The following is a 16,782-nucleotide window of genomic DNA, read 5'->3' on the forward strand; positions in this document are numbered from 1 at the left end:
GACGTACTGCTATCCCTTATTGATGGCTACTTTATTTTGGAAGTGTTTACCGGAAGCGCGACCGGTAAATTTATTGCAATTTATTATTGCAATTCCTCACTGTTACCACCAGATGGCAGTAAATACCTACTCTATTCATTATTCAGGTCACTTTCCTTGATGCTAAATGAACATTGTTAGAAGGATAGACTGATCCTCACACCAGCAAACTGTTGATAAAATGTTACTGCAGTAATCACACGAGTATAACTTTCACATATGAATATTAAAAACTATTTTACTAATATTACTGTAGTAGTAACACACGTTTCCATTCCTAAGGGTGGCGCTAATCCATGTCACAAGCTGCTGTTTCACAAAAAAATAAAGTAGAAGAAGAAAGTAGCGGAAGAAGATGTGTGAGTTTCGTTTCCGAGTGACCTACTTAGCTTTTAGCATCAGTTATTAATCTTTATGTACAACAATGGAATTAGCCTTTCTAAGTTTAGTTGTGTTTTTTTCTGATTGTTAGTGTCTGATTTTTCACCCAAGAAGCGATACGACACAAAGGAGCGTTGCTAGCTGAAGGCGTAGCTAGATAGACGAGCCGTTGTTAGCATCTTTGATTTAGCTAGGCTCGCTGCGATTAAAATGAGTTGTCAAACATTAGCTGCGTTGTAAATTCTCTGTTAGTATTCGCTGGTTAGCTGATTTATCGATTGCTAGCTGCTTACGTGAACACATTTAGCTATCTTGGCTTAGCTAGGTTCACTCTTGCAGCCCCCTTGGATGTTCAGTGTGGTAAGTAACATTAGCGTTTCAATTTGTTATAAGCTAACTTAACCTTATTTGATTGAATTCGCCTAACAAGTTAGCCTCTATCATGGCAACAACTAGATATAAGATATTTCTAACTAACGGTACTTGTGGTTTTAGCCACCCGAGTTTTTGCTAACATTATTTCGATAAACACCTATCTTTGGTGATAACTGTGTTCAGCTTTAGGTGGTTGTAACACTGCTGTGGGCCAACAGACGCCCAGTCAGATGACAGGACAGTCTACGTGCATGCGGCTAATGTTGGATAACTTATTACATTAAAGAGTAAGGGGTGATCTGAGACAGTGCCTCCTGTATCCCACTGAGATGAAGTGTGGAAAAAGCTTGGTAGCTAACTGATGCACTTTACACAAAAGGAGCAAGTCATTAGTTCAAGTATAACTTGTTTTTCAGTTTGGAAATAAAATGGTCATTTGATGTATATTAAGAGTATTTTCACACCTTTGTATTTTGTTCACTTACTGGAGAACAAAATCATTTTTTAAAAATACAGGAAACATAATAGGTGTGGTTGAATAATCTGGGTTTTTTATGACGATTCATAGGAAGCTTACCTAACAGTTACTGTAACAACATTAGCATATCATAACTAAAAGAGTATGGCATGATCACATTCATATCCCCCCCAACCATCATGATTCACCAGTTCTTGAGAATTGGGACAAATCTTGGCCTGCCAAAAAAAACCAAAACCTTAAAATTATACCTCTTATACCTTATCAACACACTAATTCCGTTTCAGGGGTTAAACTTTACTTTAAAATGACTTATATATGTGAAAAAGATATGATTCGTTATACATTTTTGATCTATTTTGATTTTTTTAACTTCTAAACTCTCCCTGTGTTAGAAAAAACCCTGGTCCCAGACAAGAATTGACAACTTCAAACCTTTAAAAACATATTAAAAGCCTTCAAAATCTAAAACGCTGACAGTACGTGCTGATATTATTGGTGTAAAAATATACGGCTATAATTATCTTTGTTTTAAGATATCTATTTTTGTGAACTTGTTGGCCTTTTAGAGATGTGTCCCAGATTTTTGTCAATTCTGTCAGATTTCTACAAAAGCATAATTTAATCAGACATGAAAGGGGGTTGTGATATCCTACATACTCCTGTCTTATTTTCTGATTTCCAAAAAGGTGGTAATACTTCACAATTACTTGTAAGCTTTCTTTTTTTTGATAAATGCATTAAGTAATATTGCTATCGGGTGTGTTTCAGCCACAGCATGTCAACTCCGTAGCCCTCCTAAATCAGTATTTTGACAAGCATTAAGAGAACCCTTAGTAACTTTGAAAAATAAAATGGCTACTCACTATAACTGCTGTGAAACTAAAATATAACTTTTTGTCAGCTCTGTCAGGTCTTACCTCTGACATCCATGATGTATGCTATTTAAGACAAAAATAAATCATGGGAGGTTGGCCCATTACAAGATGAAAAGCCAAGATATTATCTTTTAAAATATATTTTCCCAGACTAATTATTATTTCTCCTTGCTTTTAGCAATGTAAATATTTCATGCTGGATATGGTACCACATTTGGTCTCTGTGCTGCTTTTGTGAACACAAATAATAATGTCCTCAGAATCTCAGATTCAAAAACAGCCTGTTTTAGTGGTAAAGGCCATTGTAGATGGTTTATCCACAGAGTTGTGAAATAAGAGGCAACTGAAATAGTGAATATGCACATTTACACGTGTTGTTGTTCAGACCTGCACTAACAGGCCATCATATCTCTCTTTCTTACAGTCAGGAAGTCTTCAGCCCCATGTCTGCTGAGGCTTCAGTAGGCAGTCATGCTGCTGACCCGGCTGAATCTGCTGTTTCCCAGCCTGCCTTCCACAACACAGATGAGCTCAGAAATCGGGGTCTGCTGGGGAGCAAGTATGTCAAGTTAAATGTGGGTGGCTCGCTGCATTATACAACTGTCCAGACATTAAGCAAGGAAGACAGTCTGTTGCGGAGCATATGCAATGGAGGAACAGAGGTTTCCATAGACTCAGAAGGTGAGTGGATGTGTCTGTGTAGTAAGCACTAACATATGTGCAGGATCCACTTTGTTATCATGTAATGGATGGGGGCCGTGTTATTGATAGGAGCATGGAGTAGGACCTTTTTTATGTTAGCTTAATAACATAGTTATTTCAGGTGCTCTGTTTTAAATTAATATAAATTCTGTTTTACTAAATCAAATCACATTATTAGCCTTTAACTTTTATCATACAGTGTATTTCATTCTACAGTGGAGGGCAGTTCTACAACTTTTGTGAACTCGGATAGCAAGTGACACACTTGTGATGTCATCAAGTTTTGTGCTGTAATAGATCAAATATCTAAACCACTGTAATGAGATTGGAGGCGAGGTGATTCACTATGACGCAGCACAGGACTGTTTCCACTGTTTTAATACCACCATTATCTTGTGTGGTCATGGTGTGGCCTGTAAAATCATTTGTTTGAGAAAGGTGTGTCTATAAATGTTTTATAGTGTGTAGTGAATTTTAATACTCTAACGTGCAAGTGACAGAACTTTAATTGAGTGCGTGTCCTAAGAGTATTCTTAAATTACTATACTGTTTTTTAAATGTTTTATAAAGAAAATGAGTATTGAGACCAGAAGTGAAATCTAAAAAATGTTTCATTAAAAGTTCCACTGGCCTTCCATCGAAAATAATAAAGATTACTGAAGAATGCAAATGACTCAAAATAATTTCCCCTGCTGTCCCAGGTTGGGTAGTTTTGGATAGAAGTGGCCGACATTTTGGACTGGTTCTGAACTTCTTGCGAGATGGCTCAGTACCACTTCCAGAGGATCACAGAGAGCTGGATGAGGTTCTTAAGGAGGCCCAATACTATCGGGTCCAGGGGCTTGTCCAGCACTGCCTCAGTGCCATGCAGGTAAATAGATGATACTTTTCCCACAATTTCTATTGGTTGTCGTCAGGGTTTGGTATCAGATTCAATATTCTGAAGGGTACCAACCAAATAAAGTTGATTCTGCTTCCAAGAACAGATTCACTTTAAATCAATTGTTGCCACGTTTTGGTACATGAAACACTGTGTTAAGACAGGAGGAGGAAGCAATGCATAGAGCCATAACTCACTGCGCCAATGGTTTTGGCATTTTGTCTTTTTTTTTCCTCTTTTTTTTTTAATTCTAAAAATAGCATAGTTGCGCTGCTGTTTGTGATTGTGTTTTTAAATTGTGTACTTATTCCACATATTTGTCACCACTTGTGTCTAAATAGAGAGTGAGAGAGATTTACAGACACCTGTACACATACACACACACACACACACACACACACACACAAGCAGACAGACAGACAGAGTGCAGATACATTTCATACAATGGAAGCTCAATGTGCTTCAGTCACAACAAATATGAACAAAATGAAATAAGACAAAAAGTCATATTTAGATATAAGTAAGAGATGTTTGGCAGAGCAAGAATATGTCACTCCTGCAGTTTGTTCAAAATTTCAATTTTTATTGTTACAGAGAGACGAAAGTACCAAAAATAAATACCATAGTACCAAAGTCCAGGTACTGGTATCAGTTCAAATGTGAACAGGACCCAACCATAGTTTTGGTTTTGTTTGTGTAAAAGAGTGTCTACAAACATACCCAAACTCATGACATACAGACTTTTCTTAGTTGTACGAATTCATGTTCATGAAATAGCGGATGCAGTCATAAAACTTGGCTATTTGTGAGGAAATATTTCTGTCAACACTCTTCCTGGTTAGTTAATCAGTGTATGAATCATAAAGTGTTGAAACAATACGTTGATTCATTTTTGAGCTGATCAAAACAGTAAATCGATTCCAATGTTATTTATTAATTAAATGCTGACTTAGTCATTTATGATGTAAAAGCATGTACCATTTACACCTTCACAAATAAAACAGTTGCTTTTCTCCATTTGATATCATAATAACTTTAACGCCTCCGGGTTTTAGCTACTGGTCAGACTAAACAAGAAACTCAGTAACAATGCTTTGGACCCTTGTGTCTTATGATGGTGTTTCTCATTACTGTTTGACATTTAAAAATACTGTTAATTTATTATTATTGATCTGGTTAGTTGAGTGATTGATACCTGCACAAGGTGTTTGTTGCAGATGTGTTTTCATCAACTTTCCTTGTTTATTTTCAGAAACAAAAGGATGTCTTTGAAACTGTGTGTCGCATCCCTATGATCACCTCAGCCAAAGAAGAACAGAAGATGATTGCTACGTGTAGAAAGGTACATTGCATTTTGTTTTGGTCAAACAGACCACTGACAAAAGTGTGTATCAGGTCAGCAGCTATGAAACCATATTTGTTTTGTGCACTCCTGTGTACCAAGGGTTTGACTGTTTGTACAGAATTAAAAAAAAATAATAGATGGTTTCAAGAGATGTCAAATTGTGAGCTGTGGAAATTGTAGTCTGCTGTTGTTTTTTGTCTTGAGGAAATGTTTATTGATATTTTTAAATTATTAACAACATAAGAATTAATTTATTTCTCAAGGTGTAACTCTTATATAATTTTGAAGTTAGTTCTTTTTGTATGTACGCATAATTTGTTTTAGAAAATACTTTATTTATTCCTGTCTTTTGTCTCTTCAGCCAGTAGTAAAATTGCAGAACAACAGAGGAAACAACAAATACTCTTACACCAGGTAAAAAAAAAAAAAGGCTTATTGTGCATGTGTCCTACAATAAGTATGAAAAACTACTTGACAAGCCAGATTCTGCTACATCACACTTTGTTCTTTGTCTCTCTCTCCTTTGACCAGCAACTCTGATGACAACCTGCTGAAGAACATTGAACTGTTTGACAAACTCGTGCTGCGATTTAACGGCCGCGTCCTGTTTGTCAAAGATGTGCTCGGGGACGAGATCTGCTGTTGGTCTTTCTATGGTGAAGGCCGCAAGATTGCTGAAGTATGCTGCACTTCTATTGTCTACGCCACAGAGAAGAAGCAGACAAAAGTAAGAATGAAATAATGTGGACAACAAGCCCTTAAAGAAACAGTTTGACATTTTTGCGCAAAGATAGGCTGGACCTCTAAAGATAACTAATGAACACATGCTGTGTATGAGAAAGAGCAAGGCTAGCTGTTCCCTACAGTTTCCAGTCTAAATGCGAAGCTAGCCTAATCTGGTGCAATCTTGGACAAATGGGGGATCCAGCGTAGCCAGCGGATGTCTGAGCTATGACTTCCTCTTTCATGTGCAACTCATTGTTTACAGTTAAGTTAGCAACTTGAGACAGGCATATATGAATGCAGATAAATCGGTAAAAGCTAAACCACCATAAGACGATAGCTGATGGGTCCTTGGATTGCATTTTGGCTTATGCGTTCCACCTCTTTTGCTCTCCACACAGACTGTTTACCTGCATGCAGCCAAAGCATACTCAAATGCATGTGGTCAATTGCACTTTGGCTACAAACAGAAACCAGAACGCCTCTGATACCAAAACCTTGTATCATTGCCCACATATCATGCATAAATACATATCAATATATATCTGTTAACAGAGATTAAACTATTGTAGCTTTATATTTAAAGTTCCAGACACACCAAATCAACATCAAACATCTAGTGATGATAAAGGTCGACTGTTGCACCGCCTGTGTCTCAGCCAAAAAGTTGCGCTTGAACACACCCCAAATTATACAGCCAATGGCCATCTAGCGCATACGTTCTGCGCCTGCATGAGAGGAAGACACTCCACTCCACACCAGCAGGTAGCGGTAGTCTGTATTCATCATTCAAAAAGGGAAACCAGAAGACCGACAAGACGGATTCAAGACACTAGTTAGTCAGTTAGCACATTATCGACACAACCTGGTGTTGAAAGAACAAAGGATATGTACCATGCACTAGCGAACAAAAACACAATTATGAACCGTTTGTGCTGAAGAGCTCAGTGGCCAAAAAAATAAATAAATAAATTTTACCTTACATAACAAGTTGGTTTTGATCTCACACCCTCTTCACTTTAGCCATTTTCTCTTGCGCTGAGCTGAACTGCCAATTTAGAGTGATTTCATTTATCGAAGGGCTCAGCCATCTCTGTCACCGATTTAACATGCTGAATCAGCAGACAAAGGTGGACACTCCACAAAACTAGAGCGACAGATGCTCACTGATGACCAGACATTGACCACAGCCAACCATCAGCTTGGTGTGTCAGGGCCCTAACGAACAGATATATGAGCAGTATCGATTTTTTTTTTTCATCGAACTCTTCACCATAAAGCAAACGAGTGTATTTTACAAAATGTGGAGCTATTAATTTTAGCTGTTAACGGCATTATAGTATGAGTTGAAGTATGTTACTTTGTTATGGCTAATCAATTTACTTTAGATATTACGGTAAAAGTGACCAGGGTGGGTAACTTATGTTACAGCACACCAAAAACTACCAAGTCTGAAACTGAATTGATTTTTTTCCTCTTCTTTTTAGGTTGAGTTTCCTGAGGCTCGAATCTTTGAAGAAACCCTCAACATCCTCATTTATGAGAATGGCAGAGGATCTGGTCCGGGAGGCTTACACCTTTTAGACTCAAGAGGCTCAGGTTCGTCACTGGGAGCTGAGGAAGAGGGTGCTGCAGGAGGTGACAGGCGAGTAAGACGGATCCACGTAAGGAGGCATATAATGCATGATGAAAGAGGGCACGGTCAGCAAACTGTGTATAAGGACTAATAATGTGAAAACGTAAGGCGTGGGAGAGTGAGTTCATGTGTGGTCATTTTTTTGTTTGGATGATAGCAGAATGAAAGAGATGTCCTTGATCATAGCAATAGCTCGGTAGGTAGTTATTTCATTAAATGTCTTCAGACGTCACTGCACAGAAACGTAGGAGCTGATGACCGATCTGTAACTGAAGTAAGAGTCGTGAAAAATGCTTCTGTTTACAAGAAAACCAATTGTGTACATTATTTAAATAGGAAATGTGTAAAAATGGCCTGGGACATGAAACTGGCATAAATATAACTTTGCTAATGTTAAAGAACTTCCTGCAAGTTACTGAATGGGCCTAAAAACCCACCGCCCACTGCACCTGTTGATGTGGGTGTTAATGATATGCACTGGCACCCTCCTCTTTGTTTGACTTATAGGAAACACTGTCAGTCTGTTTATTCAGGTTGTAAAACATCTGTTGCCTTTTCATAAGTTGGACTGATGTGCTGCCCGACAGCGACGAACAGAGGATGGTCAAGTTTAGCCTAGATATGTTAACACTGGAATAAAACTGAGTAGCCATTTTTAGGGAGGTTGTCTTTGAATGAGATTGTTGAGCAGCTCCATTTTCTTTATTTAAATTATTACTGCTGTTGCTTCAAGATGTTTTTATTAATTTATGAACCTAATTTATTGTTTGGTATTTAACTTTTGTATTGTATGCAATCTTTGTGTTAATTAGTGCTCAAGTGAGTTTTAATTTTTGGAATGATATGATGCACTCTGTAGCACACACACCAGATTTTGACTTTGCTCCTGTAAATGACTAAATAGTGAACTTACATTTCTGTTTAATGTTTCAAGAGGAACCATGACCATTTCTTTGATATAATTGTCTTCTTTTCTGAGCCATGATCTTTCACTTTTGCTTAATGTCTTATACCAAACCACTTAAATTTGCTCATTTTAATTGGCCATACAGTGATGATGAAGGTAATAATACTGGTTTGTATTTTTATTTCCCTCAGGGAGTGCATAAGCATTTTCTTTCTGAGGTTCACCAGTGTTTTGTGTAAACCTAATCACTCTGAAGACTGAACAAAACATTGAATAAGAGCAATATGTATCTCAGACCCTTTATAAAATCACCTTGGAATACCTTAAAATATGCACTAATATGACTTCCGTCCAACAGTGGTCATGGGAATGTTCTGAATAAATTACTTATGAAATTCAACTCTAGCTTCTCAGCCTTATTTTTTCCATCTTTTCTTAAGTATAAAAAGAAATTAACTGGTGGATGTTTCTATACAAACATGTAGATTTTTAGGTGGGGCAGTTGGGGGGGCACATATCCCTGTCAGTATTTACAACATGGGCATTTGTCCCACCAGGTAAAAACATGAAGTAGCAGAGGACTTTTATTTTGACAAAATTAAAGACATTTACACCTTAAATTGATGCATAAAAGGCACAAATTGGTACATAAAAATTCACCAGAATGAAGGAAAATAGGTGTTTGATCCTCAAAATTTCCTGACAGTGGACTCCCGAACCACCTGTTTCACATGTACCCCCCAGTGTTGATACCTGTGTTTTTGTTTCAATACATTCAAACTGGTGATCATTGGAAAGCAATCTTAACACATGTTCTTCTTACAATGACATGATTCAACATTACAGTACCTTATTATATAAAGGACAGGCTGCACCATAAATCACTGCACATTCTGTACTCAGCACTTGTACGACCATATTTGCATTACTATGTGGAAGTTTGGTGCAACTTACATCCATTATACATCCTTCAAGAGAATAATCGGGACAGTACATAATGTGGGTACAGGGAACACACCAACACACTTTTTAAAGTCACATGCATTGAAATGCATACGAAATTGTTTCTGGTCAAATTTAAAACTGCATAAGAAATACTTAACTTCCGGGCAACATTCAAAAATGTTTTGTGACAGGGAGAGGGGTTATAATTCAAGAAGATAATTTAATTTTAAAAAACAATGTGTTCGTACAGTCTGTGTGTTTCAGTGTGTGGGGTGGACTTGTGGAATGGGCTGTGTGATGAGTTGAAACAAAGCGCTATAAATCGATTTTTAAAAGCTATCCAAAAAATATTTTTGGCAGATATATAGATGAGGAATGGTTGTGTTAGGGGAGTGCATATTTATTTTTGAAACACTGGGTGGTACTTGGACTGTCAATAAACTGGGTTTATAACTTAATTAATTAATTGGGTGGTAGATAGACTGGGGACAGTTGTATTTTAGTTGTAGGTCAGGTTTTGTATTTTGAAAGGATGCGTCTCTGTGTGACGTTACTTCCTGTAACTTCCGGGGGTCCCTCGCCGCCAAAAAGAAACCACCACAAACAGAAAAGATGGTGTCAGAGGAAGAGGTGGCAGGTATCCGCAGGTTTGTTTGTGGCCAACTCCGTGATGAGCCAGACCTCAGGTACTGTTGAAGCAACCAGGAGTTTGATCAAGTGCTGTTTTTACATTAGATAAGTTCACAGGTCTGTGCGCCTCGATTTTTTTATGTGTCGAGAGTTACTTGTTGCTAACTTTAGTCGGGCAGCTGACAGTCACACACATACAGTGGCATACCCCTGTCTAAACACTGATATTCAGTGGCCATTTAACTACTCAGACCAGCTGCATGTTGCGTATTTAACACCAATACTGCAGTTGTGCCGTTTCCAATAAGATAATTCAGCGCACACGTGACGCAGTTTATCAGTGTTAAGGTTTCTCATGGCAACACGACGCTGATTTGATATCAGTAGGCTAATATCAGTGATATTCATAACTTTGGCTGCGCTAGCTGCTAAATGTAACTTCAGGAAGCCGAGCTAGCTTTGTTAAAAGTTGTTGAAAGTAATAGTGTCGGTGGTAGAAGCAGATCCAATATCTCTGGTAGAACCCATTAAATTGAAGCGACACCTGCTGGTGGAAGGTGGTATCTTTCAGTGGAACCAAGGTTAACAATTTGGGTAAGAGGTATTGTGCTGAAAGTCTATCTAATATTGTATATTGTTATACCACATATAATCTTCTACAGAGTGTCTGCATGCCCTTAAAAAAATCTGAAAATGTCTTAAATTTAATTTCATAAATATTAGCAGTGGTGTAGTGGAGGGAGTACACAGATATACAGGGTATACCCACTTCTTTTTCTAGTTGTTTACAGTATGCCCATCTATCAGCCATAAAGCAATTGGTATATATACGAGTATATACTCACTTCCCTCTTGGTAACCTACCAAGCAACCTAGTGGTACACCCACCTCGTCAGCTACCACTACACCAGTGAATATTAGGCCATAAACATCATTGAATTTGTGAGGTCGTAATTGTCACACACTTTAAATCGTATTTCATTTATCCATCTTTTAATATCTTTTTGTCAAAATGGGATGAACACAATACTGCCATTTTACTCACGTGGTTGGCAAAATGTAGAAAAACATAACTCGCTCATAAAACCATATTCCTACATAAAACCCACCTCTGCATGGGACTGCACATAAACTACTTACCTTTGTACCTACTTGCAGTCTTCAAAGAAGAACAGGATGATTTGTCCAAAAATCAGTCTTAGATTCGGTTAAAAATGATCTTGAAATTAGTCTTAAAAAATATTAAATTTAAGTGTCTGATACTTGTCGACACCCTGGTCTACCATTATGAAACTACATGACAGATATTTTCCTATAAATAAAATAGCAGTATAATAGTAGTTTGTATCCACTAGTGTGTTACAAATACTCAATTTCCTGCACAAAACAATGTGTTGTTTCTCCATTGTTGCCATTTTTTGGCCAGATTCATAGAATACTTTTTGTTAATAAAATCCGTCATACTATCCCTACAGCAATTGTAATATCCAACAAACTAAATTCCTTTTATTGTTACCTCTAAATTTTGCATTTGGCAATCTGTTTGATGTATATAGTCCTCATCTGGTTAAAGTCATACATGTGGGTATGTTAATGTTTTTTTCAGATTTATTTATCAGTCTATTCAAAAACACAAAGGTTCCAGTTAATTATGTCTGTTACTGTATATGCCCTCCTCCCTCACACACCATGATGTCACCTTTCTAATGTCTTATTCCAGCACCCTGACCTTAGGCATTTTAAAAAAGCGGTACCTGGCACATGTGCAAAGTCAATCACTAAGTCCAGAGGCCAAAAATATCATGAAACAGGTGGTTGCAGAGGAACTGATGAAAATGCAGGTATATGAATTCTTCTTTCAGAGCTTGTACATTTTTCTTCAAGTGTTTTAGAATTTTGCAGGGGTTGATTTTTAGGGCTGTAGCTATTAGTGTCATCATTTTTTTCTTACTAGGACAAGGATGAAAGTGGAAGTGATTTGGAGACCACGAAGCCCCAGAAGAAAAGGAAGAGAGAAGAGGAAAATGACGAGGTGGTTAGTGGGAGAGAAGATGAAGATGAATCCACAGCAAAGAAATCTTGTCGTCAGTCAAGCTCATCATCAGGTAGGTTATGATCATTTTTAAATCCATTTAGATACCTGTAGTTTAAATGATCTAGAGAATGTTCCACTTTGCAGTTACTCAATGTAAAATGATCTGGACCATCACAGAGAAGCTTTGGCTTAATAGGTAGAGTGGGTTGTCCACTGGTGATAGGGTTGGCAGTTTGATACCCAGCTCCCCCAGTCCACACATCTAAGATTCCTTTGGCAAGACACTGAACTACAGATGGTTAGTCAGGAATTTGTATGATAGCTTTGCGAAAAAGTAAAGTGCTTTATCATAAGTGCCAAATAAAAATGCAGTCCATCAAGAACAGTCGCACTAGAGCTGCATGTAATGATTATTTTTACTATCGACTAATCTGCAGATCATTTACTCCATTCATTGTTTGGTCTGAAAAGGGCGTATCTGTCCTCTATGTTGTCATCAGAGCTCTTCTTTTGTCCGACCAACTGTCCAAAACAAACCAATGTTTAGTTTACAATGATATGAAACAGAGAAATGTAGAAAATCAAAACATTTTAGAAACCGGAACGAACAAATCTTTGGCATTTATGCTTTTGAAAGGAAAACATTGCATTAGTTATTAAAATGGTTGCCATTTAAATTTCTGGCAAACGACTAATCAATTAATCAGCTGATGCTTGTGACTCTAAGTAGGACACATGCATTCACAGGACTGGTATATAGCTGATCTCAGATCAGCTGTTGTACATAAAACCACTTTTTTTGTTGGCATGCCACCTTGAGGGGAGTTTCCATTTCAGATAGTCTCACACACTTAGTACCTACGTAAACCGTACCTTGACTGTGTTATGCTACAGTGATTTTTTTGTTGTTGTTGTTGCTCTGTTGTAAACCATGAAACACTGTCTCTTCTTGTGTGGTTTATGACAGAGGCAGAGGACAAAGACGACTGCAAAACAGGAAGTGAGGAGAGTGAGGAGGAAGAGCAAAACAAATCTGAATCTGAGGATGCAGAGCAAGAGGTGAAAAAATCACAGCCAAAGACAAATGGAAAAAGTAAACTGCAGATAAGCAGTGAAGACTCAGCAGATGAGGAAATTAATAAATCAGAAGTGAAAGAGAAAGAGAGCGACTGTGAAGACAGCCCAGAGGAAAAGTTGATAAGGAAAGCAAATGCTACAAAGAATGGAAAGGCAAAAAGCAGCAAAACAAGTCGAGGAAAGAAAACACCACAGAGTGATGGAGAGAATGACACTGACTCGGATAGCAAGTCAGAAAAGAGCGACTTCATCAACAACAGTGATTCCTCAGATGACAGTGGAAAAGGTGACCATGCAAACTTTATACTTGCATATTCCATACTTGAATGTTTATTCACGTTGCATGTTTTTTAATATGACTGGATATGACTCCTTGTTGTGTTAAACAGAAGAAAAGGTCTCAGTGGAAAAGAAGAATAATGACTCAGACTCAGATTCATCATCACTACCCTCACTGGAGGATGAACAGGAGAGTAAAAAAGAAAAACCACAAGATGATGAAAAGAAGAAAACCGTGAAAAAAGAGAAGGCCACCAGAGATCAAAAGGTGAGCACATGATTGATGTTATCAGAATCAAAGTGGAAATAGACAAGTTTTTTGCTTTAATTTATCATCTTGAAGTACGTATTGATTACACAGTGTAATGGCTGTAGAATAATGACACCATTGGCATTTAAACTGGTTCCCTATAAGCCTCACTTTCACTATGCAATTCTGTCTGACACCAGGTAAGATTTCCCAGGGAAATGAAGGCTCTATTTACAGTTCAAAGGAAGTGCATCAACCATTGTGCAAGCAAAAGAGGAAGAGCATAGCACTTTTGTTTTCCCCTGTAGCTATCAGTATGTATCCCTAGTTACCAAAGAGTATCAATGTAAGTTTGTTGCAGTTACTGTCCTCAGCAGCGGAAATGGTAGATGGTGAAAGAACCAAAGTAACTTTGGAAACTGTGGTAGTTGCTAGGCTCTGAAGAAAACACACAGGGTTATCGTGGATCCTTTAAAAGCCTTAAAAAAGGCATTGAATTCATCAATCTAGAAATAAGGCCTTAATCTGTATTAAAATGTCTTAAATCAATGGGAATGGGAATGGACTTGAAGCCAAGTGTCCAACCCTGTATGACTCTCTATTGATCCCCTCAGTGCTTAGAGTTGAATCAAGAGACAAAGTGCAAGATTAGTGGTAGAAATGCAAAGATGGGGTTCTGAAAAGGGGTCATCACAACCTGTTTGTTCTCTGATTCATCCCACAGGACGACAACAAAGCAGTCGTGAGGCTCAAGCGCTACATTTCTCTGTGTGGTCTGAGGCCGAAATACAAGAAGCTCCTCGATGGCTGTCACTCTGTTCGCTCCCAAGTGGCTGCTCTAAAGAAGAAGCTTGAAGATCTCGGTGTTGATGGTCAGTGGAAGTGCTGTCGCCTTTACATTTCCCTATTGTATGTAAGGTATCTGGAACTAGGGGTGGGAATCTCAAGGCACCTCGCTTTACAATTCCACTTCACAGGGCTACGAAGCAATTATAAAACATTTATGGATGTATTTTGTTACAAGGAATGTAAGGAACGTACAACTTGGTCTTCCAAGTTGAATTTCCAATTATTGGCTTTTTTGCATTGAGACAATCTTTCAATAAAGAATTGTGACGCATTTTAAGAATTAATTCCCACTGCCACCCCAATCTTGAAAGCATTTGGGGCCTCCAGAAAACAAATTGTCGTGTACTGTAGTTTCACCAGAAGGCTAACTTCACACACAACATACACAAAACATATCAAAATCTAAAGGTCATGCTTTCAAGACATTTACCAAGTACCTACATCTGTAGTGGGGTCTTGCTTTCCCCCTTTTGTAGTTTTGTGGAATAACTACACAGTGAGATAGTTTTGGTTTGTTGTGCTTATATAGATGAGCCAAAACCAGCTGTAACATTTCTCATTTGTAAACTGTGTAATAAGTTATTAACTTCATTATTGACATCATTTGATAAACTCGGGGAACCATGGATTAATGTGATGATGTGTGTATGTGTTTTTCAACACAGGTCAGCCATCGGTTAAGAAATGCAAACAAGTCAGAATGATGAGAGAGCAAGCTAAGGAACTAGCTGAGCTTGATGTCAGCAACATCATTTCCACACAAGGTAATTATTTGTCTCTTTTTTTCTCCGAATACACCATGTTGTTGCACAGTAGCCCAGAACCATCGAATCAAACACTGGCTCTAGACAGGGCTATTCATGTTTTTGCATCAGCCACTGTAGTTTTCCTACACGCTTGGCACATGGGAGCAGTTGCAGTTTTAAAACCTCACCACTAGATGCCACTAAATCCTGCACAATTTACCTTTAAGGGTTTGTGTCATTCTACTGTACTTGGGTCAAATGAACAGTTTTAGAAATTGACTGATTTCTTAAATGGGAAACTGTCCACCATCTAATGCAATATCAAGCTTATTGCATACACCACATACTGTAAAATAGGTGTGATTTATAACCTGGTTGGATCCAGACGTGCACAGTTTACCTACAATGTTGTTGTTGTTGCAACAGTGTCTATAGTTTAGAGGTGATTTACTCACCACTATTGTTTATCATATTATAGCACATGAAAAATATTGATTAATGAGACCTGCTAATGTGGCTACTTCTCTAAGGTCGACCTAAACGCAGAGGAGCCTCAGCATGGCAGAAAGAACCTGACCCTCCGTCCTCCACGTACCTGCGTACACTGAACTCTGGTTCTGATAGTGACGAGGAGAATGATACACACAAAGGGCGCAGAAGAACAACAGACTGGGCCAACCTGCAGGGGATCATCAGTGATGATGCAGACAGTGACTGACAGGGGCACTTCCTCGTGCAAGTGTTCAGAGGCGATTTGGATATGGACATTCCTTTTTTTGTACAAGTTGGGTTTTGTCTAAACAAATTATTTTGATACTAAGTATTTCTTAACCCTTTTGCAAAAAATGAGAAAACTGATAGATGAGGTAAATGTTTCTTTAATATAAAATGTACATCTATGTTATATTTCAAATAAAATGATTTTGCTCTTATGGAACAACTATTTTATTTTAATCGGGGCATTAAAACTTGTGCACTGAGCTATTGTTTTGTGAGCATAAGATAACTAACATGCACACAAGGTGTCCTTGCTATTGCAAGGACCAGACAGCATAGCTATAAACTAGGGCCTATAAAGGTGGGAGTGAAAGGCAGTTTTATCCAGAGGGTCTGATTTGAGCTAGAACACTTAAACTTGTAACCCAAATAGGAATTTCAGTTGTGTTGCCATTACATAAATGTATAATCATACTTTGTCACATTCTTTATTATGATGCCAATCTTCTAGTTTCTGTGATAGTAGAAGGTCCCCATTTTATTTGAGTTATTGGTTTCTGTGAACTGGGAGGGAATTTTCAGCAACACTGCTTCTGCAAATGTTTCTATCATTCTTAGCGGCATTTACTTTGATAGCTGTTACCAAATATGGTGTTAACATTGTATTTAGGGATGGACTTTGTGAGAGTCTGTGACACTAGAAGATAAATTATATAAAATATTGTCAAATGAGTGCAAAAAGGGGAGGCATGTCAAATACTTTTTTGAAGCACTAGGGGGGTTTGTTTTTTGGCTTTTAGGGAGGGGAATACAACTTTAAATGGATGTATTTGGTATTTATTTTACCACGGATTTTCAGAGAAACGGGTTTGGAAGGCATGCTTTCTTAAAAAAAAAGATTTTTAAAGAA

The 16,782-nt window shown here is 37.9% G+C and overlaps 2 protein-coding genes across 2 annotated transcripts; both read left to right on the plus strand.

The window, feature by feature from the left end:
- The first annotated feature begins 387 nt into the window (after nt 1-387).
- Nucleotides 388-8,744, plus strand: kctd13 (potassium channel tetramerization domain containing 13). Its single transcript, XM_049562138.1, has 7 exons — nt 388-780; nt 2,576-2,832; nt 3,555-3,724; nt 4,986-5,075; nt 5,440-5,492; nt 5,610-5,805; nt 7,289-8,744. Exons 2-7 carry the CDS (start codon nt 2,595-2,597, stop codon nt 7,526-7,528), a joined length of 987 nt encoding a protein of 328 aa, XP_049418095.1. The 5' UTR covers nt 388-780; nt 2,576-2,594; the 3' UTR covers nt 7,529-8,744.
- Nucleotides 8,745-9,853: 1,109 nt separating this feature from the next.
- Nucleotides 9,854-16,091, plus strand: hirip3 (HIRA interacting protein 3). Its single transcript, XM_049562177.1, has 8 exons — nt 9,854-9,975; nt 11,640-11,760; nt 11,874-12,024; nt 12,922-13,317; nt 13,421-13,578; nt 14,285-14,432; nt 15,075-15,173; nt 15,686-16,091. The coding sequence occupies exons 1-8, from the start codon at nt 9,902-9,904 to the stop codon at nt 15,871-15,873; spliced, it is 1,335 nt and encodes a 444-aa protein (XP_049418134.1). The 5' UTR covers nt 9,854-9,901; the 3' UTR covers nt 15,874-16,091.
- Nucleotides 16,092-16,782: the final 691 nt, after the last annotated feature.

The sequence above is a fragment of the Epinephelus fuscoguttatus genome, linkage group LG19 (assembly GCF_011397635.1).
Source record: "Epinephelus fuscoguttatus linkage group LG19, E.fuscoguttatus.final_Chr_v1".
NCBI classification, from domain to species: domain Eukaryota; kingdom Metazoa; phylum Chordata; class Actinopteri; order Perciformes; family Serranidae; genus Epinephelus; species Epinephelus fuscoguttatus.

Bases quoted from the DNA above. Each gene is read 5' to 3' on its own strand.
- hirip3 (XM_049562177.1), top strand. From the start codon at position 9,902: ATGGTGTCAGAGGAAGAGGTGGCAGGTATCCGCAGGTTTGTTTGTGGC. The intron at 12,025-12,921 runs GTAGGTTATGAT...GGTTTATGACAG, and splicing joins TCAGTCAAGCTCATCATCAG to AGGCAGAGGACAAAGACGAC. The intron at 15,174-15,685 runs GTAATTATTTGT...TACTTCTCTAAG, and splicing joins CAACATCATTTCCACACAAG to GTCGACCTAAACGCAGAGGA.
- kctd13 (XM_049562138.1), top strand. From the start codon at position 2,595: ATGTCTGCTGAGGCTTCAGTAGGCAGTCATGCTGCTGACCCGGCTGAA. The intron at 5,076-5,439 runs GTACATTGCATT...TTGTCTCTTCAG, and splicing joins TGATTGCTACGTGTAGAAAG to CCAGTAGTAAAATTGCAGAA. The intron at 5,806-7,288 runs GTAAGAATGAAA...TCTTCTTTTTAG, and splicing joins CAGAGAAGAAGCAGACAAAA to GTTGAGTTTCCTGAGGCTCG.